The 16,891-nt window shown below is 38.8% G+C and overlaps 2 protein-coding genes across 5 annotated transcripts in view; both read left to right on the top strand.

Moving 5' to 3' along the window:
* TMCO3 (transmembrane and coiled-coil domains 3) overlaps window positions 1-10,268 on the top strand; it is a 32,372-nt gene extending 22,104 nt beyond the window's left edge. The window contains exons 10-13 of one of the 3 annotated variants that reach the window (XM_041418092.1): window positions 1,007-1,157; window positions 7,415-7,494; window positions 8,000-8,149; window positions 9,853-10,268. In XM_041418092.1, coding sequence (XP_041274026.1) covers window positions 1,007-1,157; window positions 7,415-7,494; window positions 8,000-8,149; window positions 9,853-9,966 — 495 coding nt within the window. In that variant the 3' untranslated portion in view covers window positions 9,967-10,268. Of the gene's footprint in view, window positions 1-6; window positions 87-1,006; window positions 1,158-7,414; window positions 7,495-7,999; window positions 8,150-9,852 lie in introns of those variants that run through there. The other 2 variants (XR_005953660.1, XR_005953661.1) reach the window with 2 other exon arrangements.
* A 6,267-nt stretch (window positions 10,269-16,535) lies between these two features.
* Window positions 16,536-16,891, top strand: part of TFDP1 (transcription factor Dp-1) — a 38,153-nt gene continuing 37,797 nt past the window's right edge. The window contains exon 1 of one of the 2 annotated variants that reach the window (XM_041418162.1): window positions 16,536-16,657. The gene's annotated coding sequence lies outside the window, so the exon portion shown is untranslated. The remainder of the gene's footprint in view (window positions 16,658-16,891) is intronic. The other variant, XM_041418160.1, reaches the window with a different exon arrangement.

The following is a 16,891-nucleotide window of genomic DNA, read 5'->3' on the forward strand; positions in this document are numbered from 1 at the left end:
TTTTAGGTGCCATCTTAAGCATAGTGTGGAGACTTATTTATTGTATCTTTTGCACTCCTCCATTGGAAGTGTGGACACCATTCAAGGTACGATGAATGATGTCCATTAATGTACTATAGTGTATTCTTGCTTAATCTAAATTAGAATAAAAATAAGTCATTGGTTTTAAATGTTCTATTAATATTAATAACATTGTCCTTTCTCAGCAAGATGACCACTACAGCTGTGTGATTTTGAAGTAATTATTTTAAAATATACTTTATACTATTACCATGCATTAGAGGTGCAGTTTGCTTTTTTTTAGTGTTCCAAGCATTGCCTTAAGCAGTTGCTTTGTGTTTTGTTTAGTCTCTTTACATGTTTCATCTCTTCTTCTAGTACTGCATTAAAATATTAAAAAAGAATTAAGCAGTCTGCCTTCTTTCAAGGAGTCATTGTGCTTCATTTCAGCAGTTTACTTTACGCACTTAAATGAATCCTTATTCAGTAAAGCACATAGGCACATTTGAATCAAATTTACCATAATAAAATGTAACCTATGCCAGGACTTCTGCTAGATTGACACTCTTCTCCCAAATATAAGCTTAGATTTTCATTTTTTCCCTCTTGTTTGACAGCTGGAAAATACCTTGTTCTTACTGCTTTATTTTACAGCCTCAGTGTATTATGCAATCCTGACTCCAAAGCTGTCATAGTCTCTCTCAGACTTGTGAAATCAGATGCTGTCCATAAGGGTCACACAAAGCATTGCCATGTAGATTAAGAAATTTATTTTTGTTTTTGTGGGAAAGGAGGTAACATAAAGGGAGAAACTAGATTTGTGGGTCTTCCATATAAATACAATACTACAGAACATAGAAATACATACACTGAATTCTGTTTGTTGTTGAACTTGCATAAAGACATAGTAATTTTCTGCATTTGGTATAATGTAAAGTTTTATAGTTTCACTGTGAAATGGTGTATAAAGTCACTCAGCAGTAGATTCTCTGTTATTCCTTAACAGATCACAGAGCTGTTGGATGTTTCAATGGAGCTGGGATGCTTCTTAGCTGGAGCTCTGATCTCTTCTCAGGGTCACATGGTTACTGAGGAGATTATGTGCTGTATTGAACCAATACGTGACTTTCTTGCCATCATTTTCTTTGCATCTATAGGTAACTTCCAAGAAATCTTACTTTAAAATATTTTATATTTATATGTAATATTAAATAATGTTAAATCTATACTATATAAAATATATACAATATATATAATTATAAAAGCATTGCTTACAATGTGGGTTAGGAACAAAAAATGGTGTCTGTAGTGTGAGGGGAGGAAATAGATTTTGTTTTGTTACACTGTTAATTGACCACAACATTGGTTTGCCTTTGCTACTACTTTCAGTTTCAGAAGCCATTTTGATATTGTACTTCCAAGTCTTGGTTTAGTGTCAGTTTTTCCAATGTTAATTGTGAAACCACCCTGTTTAAAACATTTAACTAAATATATCAAGATAAAAAGGCCTTGGTTTGGTTGTTGATTTGTTGAGGGTTTTTTGAATGTTCTTTTCTCTTTCCAGCAGCTGTATATGTAATTTGTACTAAAATTTTAGTATTATTTGAGTCAATTGATAGAGTAGATTTCATATTTTTGTGACTTGGTTTTCTAAGAAGCAAAATGTCATAATATCATAATTTTGTATAGCTTGTTGCTTTAGAAATTTAGTTGGGAGGGTGTGATCTGCATGTTCTTAATGCAGGGAGGAAATAATTGAAAGAAAGAATGTCTCAGACACTACTTGAATGCCAGCTGAAATGCAGCATTGAGGTATAAGATGAGGGAGTAACTCATTATTCTTGATATCCAAAAGGAGTTAACTCGGAATAGTTACAGTAAATCAGTAACCTCCTTCTGCACTGCTGCATTCTCCAGCTGTCTGTGCGTGCCCCAATGCGCTTTGTCTAAAGGAAGCTAGAACACATTACTGAGGTGCTTGGCTGCAGTGGGTGAGGAGACAGGCCCTGTGAAAGCACTTGCCTCTCCCTGTGGATTGTGCAGGAGATGCTTGTCCCTGTGTTGGGGACACTGCAGTGTCTAAGGGGGTTTGGATGTGGCCTGGTGCACTGATCCAACCTCCTTCGACCCCTGTTTGCCCAGAAAGTCCTAGGGTTTGGGCTTGGTTTTTTTCAACGCCACTGTTAATTTTTCTTGTGCTGTTATTTTAAGTTCTTAATTGTTATTTTTATCTCTACATATTTACTCAGATAACAGTAAAGTCCCATCATCAGCATAATTTTAGTGTTTTTCCTTATATACCTGTTTAATACTCATTGTTTTGTTACAGAAACTGAAACAAAGATGAAATAGCTATGCTTGCCAGTCTTAATTTTATTTTCAATTTTTTTAATCCAGCCCATGATGATAGATTTTGGTGATGAGTCAGATTACTTAGTAATAAATATGTTTATTTGACTAACTTATTTTTTAATAATGGAGGGAAAGCGATGAGCTCTGATGAAACGTGGGCCCGTATTGACAAGCTTGCATGAGTAATTGCTAAATGCTTACAGATGTAAGGTGTTTATGTGTTTCACTAAAGATGGTGATGGAATGGATAGTGTTATCAGGAATACAAAGCATGACAAGTAATTATAAGCCCAAGATTATTTTTACAAGTGATTGAACAAAAATACAGTCCTACACTCTTATGGCCACATAAATTAAGACTAGAGATAAGACTTTACTAGAGTAAAAGAAAACAGCAAGACCTCAGTTGGCATGCCAGCAGCACTCCATACAGCCTATATTGTACTCTAAGGAAATTATTTTAGTCATTCTGCTACAGAATTTAAAAAAAATCTTTTTTAACAAATTTTGCCATTATAATTGCAAGAAGGGGAGGAAAGAAAATTGTGTAACAAATTGGTGTGATTTTACAGAAAATGGTTATTATTCCTGCCTCAGAAGAAAATTAGTTAAAAATATCAGAACTATGTTATAGGCATCTGACAAAATGTGATAATGCTTCCTTGTTCAAAAAAAACAACCAAACAACAATAACCTGACAAAAAAAGAAGACCCAAAACCCTAAAAACCTGCCACCCTCAAACAAAATCCCCTTCCTCCCCAGATAAAAATTAGCCTCCGCTCCCCCCTGTACTTTCAGTTACTTTTAAATTTTGAACTTAACAGGAGATTCTGTGGCAAGGAGGTAGGTTTTAAAAGGAGTGATGTGATGTTGCAAAGAAAACCTGAGTAGAACAAAAAGTATTCCTTAATTTTTCTTCTTACTAGATTTCTTTTTAAGGACTTCTTGCTTGCTCTCTACTTACGTACGTGCACATGGAAATTATATGTATATATAAATATGCAGAGATTTACTCTGTGAAATTATGTAAAAGCCACAGGGAAACATTCTTCTCCCCTGCCTAAAGAGAAGTTTGTTTATTACTATATGCAGCAAGCACCTTATAGAGAGCAGAAACACTTGAGCTCCTGAGGAACACCACTGCAGTAGTATAATTTCTGGTCCCTTTAGAATAAAGGTACAAATGGAAAAAATTATCTTAATTGAAAAATGACTGTAAGTATGTCATTTGGAAAAGTTCATCCTGTTTTGCTTGTCTTAAATGCCTGCTTTTCTGTTCTTACTACAGAAATCCTGGTGCCTTAAAGCTGAGCTGAATATTACTTGTTCATGTAATATCCATAGCAGTGGACCTGCCCTCAGCTTGACCTGTGCAATGGTACTGCTTTCAAATTTGCGCTTGGGTGCATTTGTGGGAATAATGCACCTTTGCAGTTAGGCATTAACAGCTGCACTTTGAGTTACTCTCTGTCTGTACATTCATTTAGGCCTCTGGGTGTTCTTCAAGGTTCCTGGCGCTTTTATGCCACCTCCTGAGGTTAGAGAGTTTGTGTTAGTCTCTGTCCTTACTGGTAGTTTTGAGAGAACATTGCGACCAATCCCTTAGAGCCGCATTTTGGGCACTTTCCTGCTCATTTCTGTTTTTGTATCTGGTGCACAGATCTTTACCCATACATCATTTGATTTTGTTTTGGTTACTTTTTTGAAAGATGGAAGGCATCTTTCTTAGACTGACTGTTTTAAAAAAGCTCAATTTCTTTTTTTAGTCTACATGTGGAGTATAGAGTTTGAAACTGGGCATCAAGACCCTCTCTGCCACTGGTGAGGTAGTAGATTACTTCTACTGACTGACAAGTTGTGTGTTCTCAATGTGCTGTACAGATGTACCCACCAGGTTCCACATTTCCCTTCTGGATAACTCTTGTGGTCAGTGTTGGACCTTGAAGGCCAGATGCTGAAAATCCTTTAACAGCTCAGTCTTTTAATTCAGAAGTTGGGTGATGCTGACACTGCCTGCACCACCACTGTCAAGAGCAAACATTGCACACAAGGATTGTCCAATGAGTCTCTTTACACTTCCATTGAATCTGAGAAAATCAAAGGAATATCCCAAATGGAATTTGTTAGGCAGCATGCATTGCCTTCTCCTTATCCATCCAGCTCTACTGCTTTGTTTTTCTGCATGGAGCACAGTGAAGCTTGGAGGTTTCATGCTCTCAGAACTGACAACAGAGTTAAAAGGACTTTCCCCTTTGGAGAAAGATTAAGAAGATTGGTTTCCCCTCTGCTGCTTAATGATCTAGCCAGGGCTGTAGTATTTATTGCATTTGCAGCTATGATCTTAGGACTCTTAGTAGACACAGCATCTCAATGCATAGCTAACGTGATTTTTCTGAGTGATGTCCTGTCTTGAGGATGTGTCAGAATTAATCCTACTGGCTCCAGTTTGACCCTCAGAGTTGTGATTTTTGTACTCTTTTTTGCTACCAAGGATCTCAAATATTGCTTTTTTGATGTTGAATCTAATCAGGATGTGGTCAAGACATCTGGATCTTCACATGCTGTTTAGAGGCTATCCATCGATTGGTAGAATCTGCCTAATTGAGGAAAGAGGGCATTTATTTGTTAAGAAAAAAGTACTTTTTAAAAGATTGTGCAGTCTTGCCTGTAGTTGTCCACAGAATACATACCAACTTCTGTGAGTGAACTGTGCTTTTTGGCTTGACAGTGATGCACCCCAAGGCCTCTGTTCCAGCTCTTTGCGAACACTGCTTGGAGCTGAAGGTCTGGTTGGTAGCTTGTGGCCAATTCTGTAAAGGTGTACCTAAGTGTTATCCTAGCTGTTGACTGCTGGCCAATCTGACATGTTCTGATGACATTGCTGAAGTTTTTGAGTTATTTGAAGTGTTTCTTCCATGTTAGAGAATGATTTCAGAATTACTGCTAGCTTAGTCTAAGTCTGATCAAAATCATTGCAATAATTGGCCATATTCATGCAGCTTCTGCCTCTGAAATTAAGCTTTCTGGTGGTGTTTGTGTTGTCAGGAAGGCACCATGTGCTTGTATAGGAGTCTGATTGCACTTCTGGCCTTATCCTGGCTTTTCTTCTAGGAATGGGGCAAAGGTCTGTACTGACCATAAAAATACCTTATGTTGGGATTTATTTCCTTCAGAAAAATGTCCGGTTTCTGGCATATTGATTTGTCTGCTCAGAATAGCATATGTGACAAATTTAGGCTTGTTTTCACCTTGCAGGCACTGTTCTTCAAAGAATTGGTATAGAAATCTGCTGTCGTTTGTGCTTTAGCTCTTTGGAATATGGCAATAATCTCCACACTGGGCAGCTGTTCAAATGGACTTCAGACTGCCTGTGTGCTCCAGAACTGAACACATATTAGTGATGAGAGCACTAGGCTTTATTTATAGCCTCTCTTGGAAACCTTCAGTTCTAGATCTGGCAGAATTGTCCCTCTTATCAAGCATGCCATTGCTACAGGCTGTATTTCTCTAATTGCTTTTCATGTATTTTCTGAGGTCGGCCTAAAGGTGAAGGAGCACTGTGCATGTGATATTGCAGTGAAGCTACTTGCTACTTCTACATGCATCTGTTGCATGTATGTGGATTTCTTTTTTTGGTGTGGTTTTCACCTCTTATTCTGCTGTCTCTCCACTTACTTTGATAGTCTTTTGCATTTGCACTTCAGTAGTTGGAAGGAAATGAAGAAATAAAACAGGGTGTGTGTGTGCTGACTGGGTGGCACTTGTATAAAGATCTCTGATGTAATTGAAGAAGGTTTCCATTGACAATTGACTGTGCATACAGACAAAACCCTGTGAAGTTACTGTAAGTCTGGAAGAGATGACAGGTCTTGGTTCTCCACGGCTCATCTGGATCTGCAGCACTACAGGGAGGAAAAATTAATGGAACCTCGTCCCACATTAAAATAAGTTTTTTACAGCATTGATTTACATGCCTTATGCTTTAGAAAGCAATTCTTGTCCTTCATCAGAAATAACTGGCTTGGAGAAATGCCAACTATTACGAATTTGTTGGGAACACCACCATTATTTCGATTTCACTTTTTAGAAGCTTTTATGAAAAAGGAACGAGCTTCCAAAGATGCGCAGTTATGTTTGCCTGTAGAAGTTCTGCATACTTCAGGAGATAAAAATGGACTTAGTTGTAAGATTATTCCTCAGTGACTCTAGGACTTCTCCAATAAATAGTTCTTTTCCAATGTTTAACATTTGCAGGACTTAGTTTTATGTTTCTGAGTTCTTTGTGGTTCTTTTTACCTTTCTTTATATAATTACCAAGTTAAAATCACCAAATACTGCAAAAAACCCAAAGACAATCTACTCCAACAAAAGAAACCCCATCAACATCATAGCAATGGGTTTTTCTATAATTCCTCAATTGTTAGACTGTGCTCAAGGTTTTATGGTCTTACCTGATTCCAGTCTACCTGATTTCAAGTTCAGGTGACTTTCAGAGTTTGGAAGTGAAGGTCATAGAATGAAAACGCTTTGGATTTCTGTTGTAGCTGTAGTCTGTGCACCTACTGAGTATCATGTTCCTCCCACTGTGATAATCCATTACCATAAGATAAAAAAAAGTTAAATGACCAGCAAAATATTAGAATGACTGTGCATAACAGTGGAATTATTTTCTTGCAGGATTTTTATAGCTTTTATTAGATGTGTGTTTTAGTTCAGATTGTGTGTTGTTGACTGGTGTGGAAGACAGAAAGCTTTAGAAATTAAAGTGCTTGTGCATCAGTCATATGCAACTTAATTCGGTTGGGAATATTGCCTGTGCTAAACCTCCCCAAAGGAAAAAAGGGCTGGATATTATGGGATATGCTTTTGTGATCAAGTGATCACAAAAGCATATCCCATAGTTAGGGTTTTAGTGATCAAGTGGTTTGTAGGTGAGTTAAGGCTTTTTGTTTGATTTGTTTTGAGAATACAGTCTTGCAATTAAATCTATTATTAATCCAGAAAGTTACCATAGTAAGATATTGGCCTCAAACTGTGCAATATTGTTTTCTTTCCTTCTAGGACTTCATGTTTTTCCCACTTTTGTAATATATGAACTCACAGTCTTGCTATTCCTTACGTTATCTGTCGTCATAATGAAGGTATTTTCTTTTACGCTTTTAAAAAATATTTTAATCTTCATTAATCTGAGTAATCTTTGTCCTGCATGCCCTAAAGACAATTTATGCAAGAACTGAACATTTGATATAACAGAGAATATTCTGTAAATATGTATTTGGAGGAATCTTACTGATTAGAGTACAGTTTGATACAATATTCTTCAAGTATTTAAAAAGAAAATTACTTAATGTTAAAAGTAAATTGCACATGGCAAAGCATCTATTTCTCCAGCTAGGGATTTGTGCATTTATCAAGTGTTTTATTATAGTAAAGATGCTACTTTTTACTGTGCAATGTACATTTGTCTCTTGACATTAATACAGAAGACCCACTTAGAAGTCTATTATTTTATGTTATGTTCAAAATTACTCTATTTGATGCTGTGTATCTTACAGAGATACTACTGTTTTATTTATTGTGCTTCTTTATTTAAACAAACAAACAAAACAAACCCCCAATAACTCAAAAAACTCTGTTTTTACAAAGTTTGTCCTGGCAGTGCTTGTCCTTTCTTTGATTCTTCCAAAGACCAGCCAATATATCAAGTGGATTGTCTCAGCAGGACTGGCACAAGTCAGTGAATTCTCTTTTGTTCTGGGAAGCAGAGCACGCAGAGCAGGGATCATATCTCGGGAGGTAAGCTGGTCTGTGGTTATTAATTTCAGTTTTTGCACCTGAATAACTTACACTGCAATACAAAATCCCAGTATTTGAAATGCCAATACACTCCAATTTTGTGGCACCTCTCAACTGTTAAAAAGTTAGAATCAACCCATAGAAATGGATACTTGTATGTCCCTGACAGGGTTCTTAGTGCTGGTTCTCACTTGTTTCATGTTGTACCTTAGTATTTTAAATAACTTAGTTATAAATGCTTTACCTTAACTTCTTTCACTTTATGACTGAATTGTGTGAACAGTGAGTTGCAGATAGCACCCAAGTCATAAAGACTGAGAAACCTTTGCTTTTAAAATCTTGATGCAGGTATTGAAAGAGATATAGGAGTGTACAATACAGAGGGAATATAGGATTTGAAGAAGGAAACACCAGTAAATAAGAACTGGAGAGCAGATATTGTGAAAATTGCCTTAACATTTAAACAAGCAAATACATTTGCAATCACTTTAACCTGTAAAGCTTGTTCATTTTAAATTCTCCACAGGAGAAATAACCAATGTTTTCGGTAGTCATTGAAAAGTCTCCCAGGAAAGAAGCCTTAAACTTAGTTTTATACTGAACCTGTAAGAATGTTACTTTTTTTTTTTTTTTTTTTTTTTTTGAAGATAATGTCTGATTTATTAAATTAGGTAAATTATGGCTATAGAGATACAGGAACTGACCTCACTTTTTAGTACTAACTGCTTTATCCTCTGTGCTTCTGCTCACAAAAAATGCTCTCCTGGTGTTCTGAGGTTTTTATATTCGTTGAGCAAGTGGACTGAATAGTATTGGAACCAATTCCAAATTAAGCACGTGTGAAAAACTTAGACAATGCTGTTCACTTGTAGGTAAAGGTGATTCACTTTCATGTTCACTCCTTCATATAATTAAGAGTTACAAATATTGCATGTTTGCATAGGGTGTCAAGATATCTTTATGTGATCACAGAACCAGTTTAGGGGCCCACCCACTGAGCTTGGAGGCTTTTAGGTTTTCATTTTTTTCTGTTCTCACATGATTATCTAATGTATAGGTTTGTATACCTCTGAAACTTCCTAAATTCATCCTTTTGCTTGAGACCTCAAAACTATTTCCTGACACTGTTTTCTAGGACTTATTCAAACTGTGTAGGGTCTCTTTTTTTTTTTTTTTTTTTTTTTTTTTTTTTAAAAAGATGTACAATATGACTTCAAGGGATTTATGCTTGCTTTTTTCTGTTGATAAGTGAACTAAGAGTGAACTTTGCCATTATGTCGTTAAACCAGAATAGTTTAGAGTGGTGGTGGTGGTGGGGTTGTTTTATTTGCTTGGTTGATAGGGGGTCTTTTTGTTTTAGATTGTTTGGTGATTTTAGTTTTGGTTTTTAAATAAAGTGATAATTGGTCTTTGACTTTTTAACAAATACTGAAATTTCAAAATTGATCACATAAAAACAATTGTTTTGCTATAAGCTCATAATGATGTTTTTGCAATTGTATCTTCACACCAGGTAAACAGGTAATTAGATTATTTGAGCACGAACTTGTTTGCTTTTGTAGCAATATGCAAAGTTGCTTAGGAAGATAGGTGAAGTATCTTAAAACATGGTCTAGAAGAGCCTAATCTCCTCAAACTTCTAGATACTTCTTGGTACTACCGTGTAACCAAGAGAAGTAATGTCTTTTATTTGCCTTTTGCAGGTTTATCTTCTTATTCTGAGTGTGACTACTCTAAGCCTTTTACTTGCCCCTGCCCTGTGGAGAGCTGCAATTATGAAATGTGTTCCGAGACCTGAAAGACGCTCCAGTACTTGAACAAGATTTGCACAAATTGAATTATATGTCCTCTTGCAAGGAAAACATCTTCATTGCTCATTGTATTTCTATGCACTCAGAAAACAAGACCTGTTGAGTAGTCAATCCTCTTAATAAGCACTTGGTTATAAGCCTTATACTGACCTTAAAACAAAATTCAATACTAAAAAATAATTGTCATATGAATTGCACGCCTTTTACAAAATTTACTTTTGATTGGAATCTACTAGAACATTTGTTTCTGATCCAATCTGTTATTCAGAGCATAAATTATTTTTTTTAATATAGTGTCATGCAAACTATGTTTATTATTTTTTGCCTGAATGTGCCTTTTAATTTTCATCCTGTTAATGCTGGTTCATCACCAGATTTTGTTTAAAAAGAAAAAAAAGATATATATATCTATATTATGGTGCCTATGGTATCTTCTTACACTAAATGACTTGAGTCATTTTCACATTTATGATTTTAATATAGCAGTATAAAATTAACTACAAACCAAATTTCTCATGGTGAATAAAAGAGTGATCCTCTGTACAAAGAAAAGGTTTAATTGTTTAGCATCAGTTCCAAGCAGTTAATTACATATTCCAGTTCATGCAGCCAGTACTGCATGATATTTTATTCCAAATTGCAGCATATAATGTATTTTCTTATAGTGGTATATTTTGTGTTAGCTCTTGTATTTATTTACATATTTGACTAAAAATTGACAGTAAGAAAGGGCATAATTTATGTTTGCAGGCTGACAGTTGTTACCTGTTCTTGTTGCTAACTGCTGCTACAGTAATGGTTTACAGGGGTGTTTTCCTTTAAATCAAAAATAAATGTAGTAAAACTGGGAAGTGTCATTTCAATTAGATGTGAAAAATAGTACTTCTGTAACCTTGGAGGGTGGATCTTAGTTAACACTATTCTAGATTTGAAATTATTTTAAGTAAATTAACTTGCAGAAAACTGGAAACAGCAGACTGGATGTGTGTTTGCAACCCCATGACCTTTTAAGTTACATTTACATTGAATAAATTGTTAGTCTTTTTAAAATACCATGATATTTTAGAAAACAGTGTTTTGAATGTGATCTTAAATGTGATTTTTCTTTAAAATGTTGATGTAGTGAGATAGGTCTTGTAAAAGCCCATTATTTAAGTGTCATAGAGAAAGCTTACTCATAGGCTGTAGTCTACTCTGTGACAAAGCATTTAAGAATCATCTTGAGGTTCATCTGCTAAAACCAATACTGTTTAAGATACATTAACACTTCAGGTCAGTATTGCAGTGTCATCTGAAATAACATTGATACCCACAAAATGGTTAGAAAAATGCATGTTATGAGGTTTAAATTGCCAATTAAAATGAAAATTGTCCTCCAAGTAGCAACACAAAGCTTTGGATGGATCTTTGTGCGCTGTACCTCTTTCTCCGGTAGCAGCCTCAGTTTCTTCTGTGTTTTCTCTGACATCTGCTGGGCTTGTCCAAATGAAACTTGGATTAGTCTGGAGTGTGTATGTATTGGTGGGACAGGGTAGAGATCATCATAATTGAGTTCTTGCTCACTGGATTTGGGGCTTTCCCTCTAGGCACTAATGCTTCATAAAGATTGGAGGAATGTATGGCAAATCCACCTCCCTTCAAATGGTTTCAATAGTTGTCACAAAACAGACAAATGCAGAACAAAAAGCTGCCCTAGAAATATTTTTTTTAATAAAATGAATCTATAACAGAAAATAAACTCATAACTGATTTTTTGCTATATTTCAACATTTTTATTCAAAATATAGGAGCAGTTCAGGTTTTATGGTTCCATTTAACAGTCTACTAGCTCAGACCTTTTACTCTTTTCCAGGTACCTCACTGAAATAATTTGTTTCTCAACTGTCCTATCCACTCTGTCCACTCACCCAGCTCATTGTTTCTGCATGAAATACAAGCATCTCTCCTAAATGCTTCATTTTGGTTTTGAAAGATGCTTATGTCACTTGTAGTTTGCCACCTGTTTCAGGGGGAAAAATGTATGACAGGTCATGGTAGAGACCTCTGTAAGGTTTCCATTATGTCACTTAGTTAGCCCTTGAAGCTATTATATGACATATTGCACCTGTGATGAGTAAAACTTTTATTTAAATAAATTGCTGTGGGTAGTTGTAGTTCTCCAGAAAACTCTTTAAAAGTCAGGAAAGAGACTAGGAAATACTGATGGCATGTGTCTCTTAAAAGAAAATATTTTCCTGAATATCTTTTAAAAGATTTGGGTGAAAAGCTCATTTGGTACCATCTTCATAAAAAGGAAAGCAAGCATCTAGATACCTTACTGGTTGCCTCATCTCTCTCAGTCCTCTCCCAAATAAGCTTTGTCATGGTTTAGGAATGGTATTCCCCAATTTAGTGCTCTCACCAATACCAGGCGTCAGTTGTTTCCCCTCTCCCCCCAGCTGGAAGCACAAAAGGCAAAGATTGTGAGTTGAGATAAGCACCATTTACTGGAAACAGCAATGAGATAAGAAAACAAACAGTAACAGCAACAATATTAACAACAAAATTGTACAAAGAGGACCCCCAGACAACAAGACAGACAAAAGGGCCACCTTTCTTCATGTAAGTAAGAGAGGGAGCCCCTTTTCCCTGCCTCTGGCAATGAGGTAGGATAGTATAGGATAGCAAGGTATACGTGCCCACACCACTCCAGGTTCCACTTCCTCATGCCTACTGTGAAAAAAGCTGTGTCCTGGCCAAAACCAGGACAATTTGGCTAGGCTTTAGGAGAAATGGGGGGAGAGAAGTAGGCTTATGTGAGTACTGGTGTTCTGTGCCTCTTTGTTGACACAGATTTGGATTGCCTGGTTCAATATTAGATGTAAGTGCAAATTAGTAATCTTCACAGACATATGGTAAGCTTGTTTGCAATCAGACATTTGAGATTGCCTCATAGAAATCTAGAGGTATATTGGGATACTGTAAATGTTTCCTGAAATGCGAATAATGGCTCCCTACATAATTCCATGTCCAGATGGGGTAGTCTCATGATATGATCTCAGGACAGAAACAACAGACCTTATTCCTGAATGATCACTCATTTCTGTATGAAAAATGGGGAGAATATTGCATAACCAGCCCACTTAGATATAATTGGAGCTTTTCAGAAACCTTATGCCTGTACTGTGGAATATTCTCTTTCTGTGTCAAGCAGATAAAATTAAAGCAGAGTTCCAGAAGCCCTGAAAGGAAAATCTAGTGATTTGTTGAAGGTTTCTTGAAAAACAAAGGCATTTTTCTGGAAATTCTTGTTCCAGCTTGTTGGACAGTGGTTCTATCTCATTCATTAACTAATGATCAGTACCATTTTAATGCAGAAAAGCTGATACAAAGCAGAAGCCTCATTAAGTGATGAGAGGATATTCCTGTGGTCAAACTGAACTTAAGGGAGTGAAAAGGGAGGTCTGCTCTATGCTTGACTTGCAACTCATTCAGCTAACTTGTTCTGGGGTTGAGATTCGGTTTTTTGGTTTTTTGTTGATTTTTTTTTTTGGGGGGGTGGTTTGTTTCATTTATTTTGTAGGTGGATTTAGCTGTGCTTATTTGGCATGCTTTCTGAAAATTTGAGTTCTTGTGTGTTACCCCTTAATTGCTATCCTTGATAATTCTGTGAAGATAAAGGAACCGAAGTAGTTTAAAAGCTGGTAGTGTGGGCTGTGCTTTGTGAGCCATTTCCCTGGCCCTGGGATCAGACTGGTATGTATGGATCCACAACCACCCTACTTGTGGCTTATCCCATACAGAGCAGGTGGCTTCAGTTTGTCAGTAGGAAGGTATTTGTGGGAGCTGTGAGGTGGTTTCCTGAAATTGTGACTGATGCAGGTTTAGGATGGCTCAAGAATGTGGTGATGGTGGACTAAGTCCATGGCACTACATAGCCTTTTAAAAGTTCTAAGAATTTATACTTCCTATAATTCTCAAATATGAGGAAAAGCCCCACAATGCCTTGTACTTCACTTGTTTTATGATTAGACATCCTCAACTTTGCAGGCAGAAAGATGTGGGGGTGCCTTGTATGACAGAATATTGCTGTACAATGATGCTTGATGGAGAGGGTGAGAAATCTAGTGTGGTCTTGCCTGTTGGAATGAACCCAGGAACAGTCTAACCACAAAAGCACTCCTGGGGTTTGTCTAGGGAAGGAATCCATAGTTCTGCTCAGTAACCAGTCCTGGCAGTGTTCCAGCATGTGGGCAATGCCAAAGGTGGAGGAAACGGGATCCCTGAATGACAAGAGGCAAGCCACACTAACAGCGGTGCTATTTTGTGGGAAATGCAATAGCTTGTAAGGAGCAGCAAAGTATCAGACATCCAGTGTTGATGACTTGACAGTGTGGGAGCCAACACAACTACTACAGGGAGAAGGAAGAACAGTCTTTAGAGCTGGGAGGAGTGTAGCCCACTCCACCCCTAAAGGTAGAAGGGAAAGGCATGTCTCTACCAACTTCAGTAGCCCAAGAGATTTGCTCCTTGGGTTCTCCCACTCTGCTGAGTAATTACCTCTGCCGGGTTTGACTTACTGACACTTTAAAAACAACGGGACTAGGAAAACCTTCTGCTGGCTGGAGACAACAAACTGGACAACATTGTGACAAGAGTGACTTAGGGATAACTGATCCTGCCTTGTGGGAAAAACCTACATCAGAGCAGTAAAATTTTCAGTTATGGTACCAAGCTGTATTTTTTATTTCCTAAAATAGAGTAGAAATTTGAGAATTGGGAGATGGTACCTCCCGACGAGGCCCGATGCTGACAAGGTGGTCAGGTGGCACTAGGTCTTTAATTAAGTCATGAGTTTGCACAGATCACAGTGTTCAGATTGCATGGCTCCCCGTTCGTGTGCATTTCCTCTGGCATCTGTTGAAACTTTCTGCCTATGGACTCTATAACCTCTTGAGACAATTTCCTTGCGTCTGTCATGCAGACCTGCCTCACTGATGCTCGATCTGTTCTGCTTTTCGTGCATCCTTAAAAGGGAGAGACACTCCCCAGGAAACTGTGAAGTGGAATAGCCTTCCACCACTACTATCACAAACGAAATCCTAAAGCTCCAAAATACCTGCAAAAGGTGTGCTCAGAGATTAGAGAAGTGTTGAAAGTTTTTTCACTGGTACAAACACTTCAAATTAATTGCGAACAACCCTCGGCTAAAGGAAAAAAAAACCACTACCCAAGAGTTGGGCGTGTTTGGGCAGTTAGTATGTATCAAAATAAATTCTAGCAAACTAGGACACTCCTTGTTTGTGCTTGTTCTGTTGACTCGCAAGTGTTTTTTCCTGAAAGAATTAATGTAAAACACAAGAGCGGGAGGGGGGTAGGGACGTGGGATACAGAGACGGTTTGAACCCTTAGGCACAGTATATATGACCTGGAGGGTGGAGAGCGGCACTATCAACTGGAGATGTCTTTCAGGAAGCAATTTTTTTTTTCTGCAGCTGGCTTATGGAGTTTGCGTGTGAAAGTTTTTGCTGCTTTCTAAAAAGTTATATTACAAATACAATTTCATTATCACCTTCTTTTCTGGATGCCACTGCCGTCAAGCTTAATGAAGAAATGCGGTAATAACCCTAGAGTAGCACGGGGTGGGGGGGGAGGAGGGGCGAGAGGGGGGAGGTATTGTTAATAAAAACCTCCGAAGATTGCTATTTATCAGGAAAATTAACGTAGTGTTTCATTACTATTGTAAAGCACAAAAATTCAACGTCTTAAAAACAAAACAAAACAACAACAACACAGAGGTGTAAGAGTGAATGCGAATCTCGTTGACTTGTGAAATGCATCTTCTCCAGCATGCTCTCTGCTGGATTTGCCTGCTGCTGCAATGTAGCGGCTCTGTGGTCGCGTGTTCTATTCCCAGCTAGTCTTCTTTCCCAGGAAGCAGCATGAATTTAGCGAAAGAACGAGCCTTTTACTTCCTGCTCCCCTCTTCGTTGCGTTATGAGCAACCTTGTACCGTGCAGGCTTGGTCTTGAGTGCAGAACTGTGTGCAGCTTCCTCCCCATCGAACAGCCTTGCATCCACCCTATGAGCAACAGGAGCTTTCCTCGCTGTCCTGCAATTTCCCCTATATTTCCGCGGCTCTGCCTGTGCAGCCTCCCAGCAACGCTGCAGGTTTTGGGGTTGCTTTTTTCCCCGAAATTTACAGGACAATGATGTAATTTCATCACATAACCCTCGCTAAGATGTTCTGTTCCTGCGGCCGTCATTGCACGCAGGGGCTGCAGCGCCCCGAGGTGCTTTAGTTTTGGGCGCAAGGTTATGATCTGCAACCGCCCGAAGGAAAACTTTCGCTTGGATTACCACAAAATCCCTAATTTTAGCAACGATCGCTGCAAGCGAAACCTCGCTCGAGTAACGGCCGGACAAAACGCGATGAGGAAGCGCTGGCAGCAGGATGTTGTGGCAACGAAACCGCACGGCCCTGGCCCTGGCCCTGCCCCGCCGGGTCCCGCTCCGCGCCCGCGGGCACCGCGCGGCACCGCGGGGCGGGCGGGGAGTCGGAAGAAGGCGCGAAAATCCCGCGCATGCTCCATCGCCGGCTCCCTCCGCGCCTTGGAGCGGCGGGCGGGCGGGTTGGCTTGGCCGCTCCGCGTGTGCCCGTGCGAGGCGCGCCGCGCCCGTGACGTCAGCGCGCAGCGTCAGGGGGACGCACAAAAGTGTAAGTTTCAATTTTTTTTTTTAAATTTTATTTAAAAAAAAAAGAAAAAAGAAGAGACGGGGGAAGAGTGGCGGGGTCGCGCGCGCAGGGTCCGTGGGAGGGTGGGGGGAGATCGCTGCGCTCGCTCGTCCCCACTCGTTTACCCGCATCGCCCCCATTCCCGCCGGCAGCCCCTCGGCGGCAGCGGCGCCGGGCAGGTGTGCGGGACCGCGGCGTGCGGGGCCGCGGCGTGCG

Source organism: Onychostruthus taczanowskii, unplaced genomic scaffold (genome assembly GCF_017590055.1).
Source record: "Onychostruthus taczanowskii isolate IOZ18803 unplaced genomic scaffold, ASM1759005v1 scaffold58, whole genome shotgun sequence".
Taxonomy (NCBI): domain Eukaryota; kingdom Metazoa; phylum Chordata; class Aves; order Passeriformes; family Passeridae; genus Onychostruthus; species Onychostruthus taczanowskii.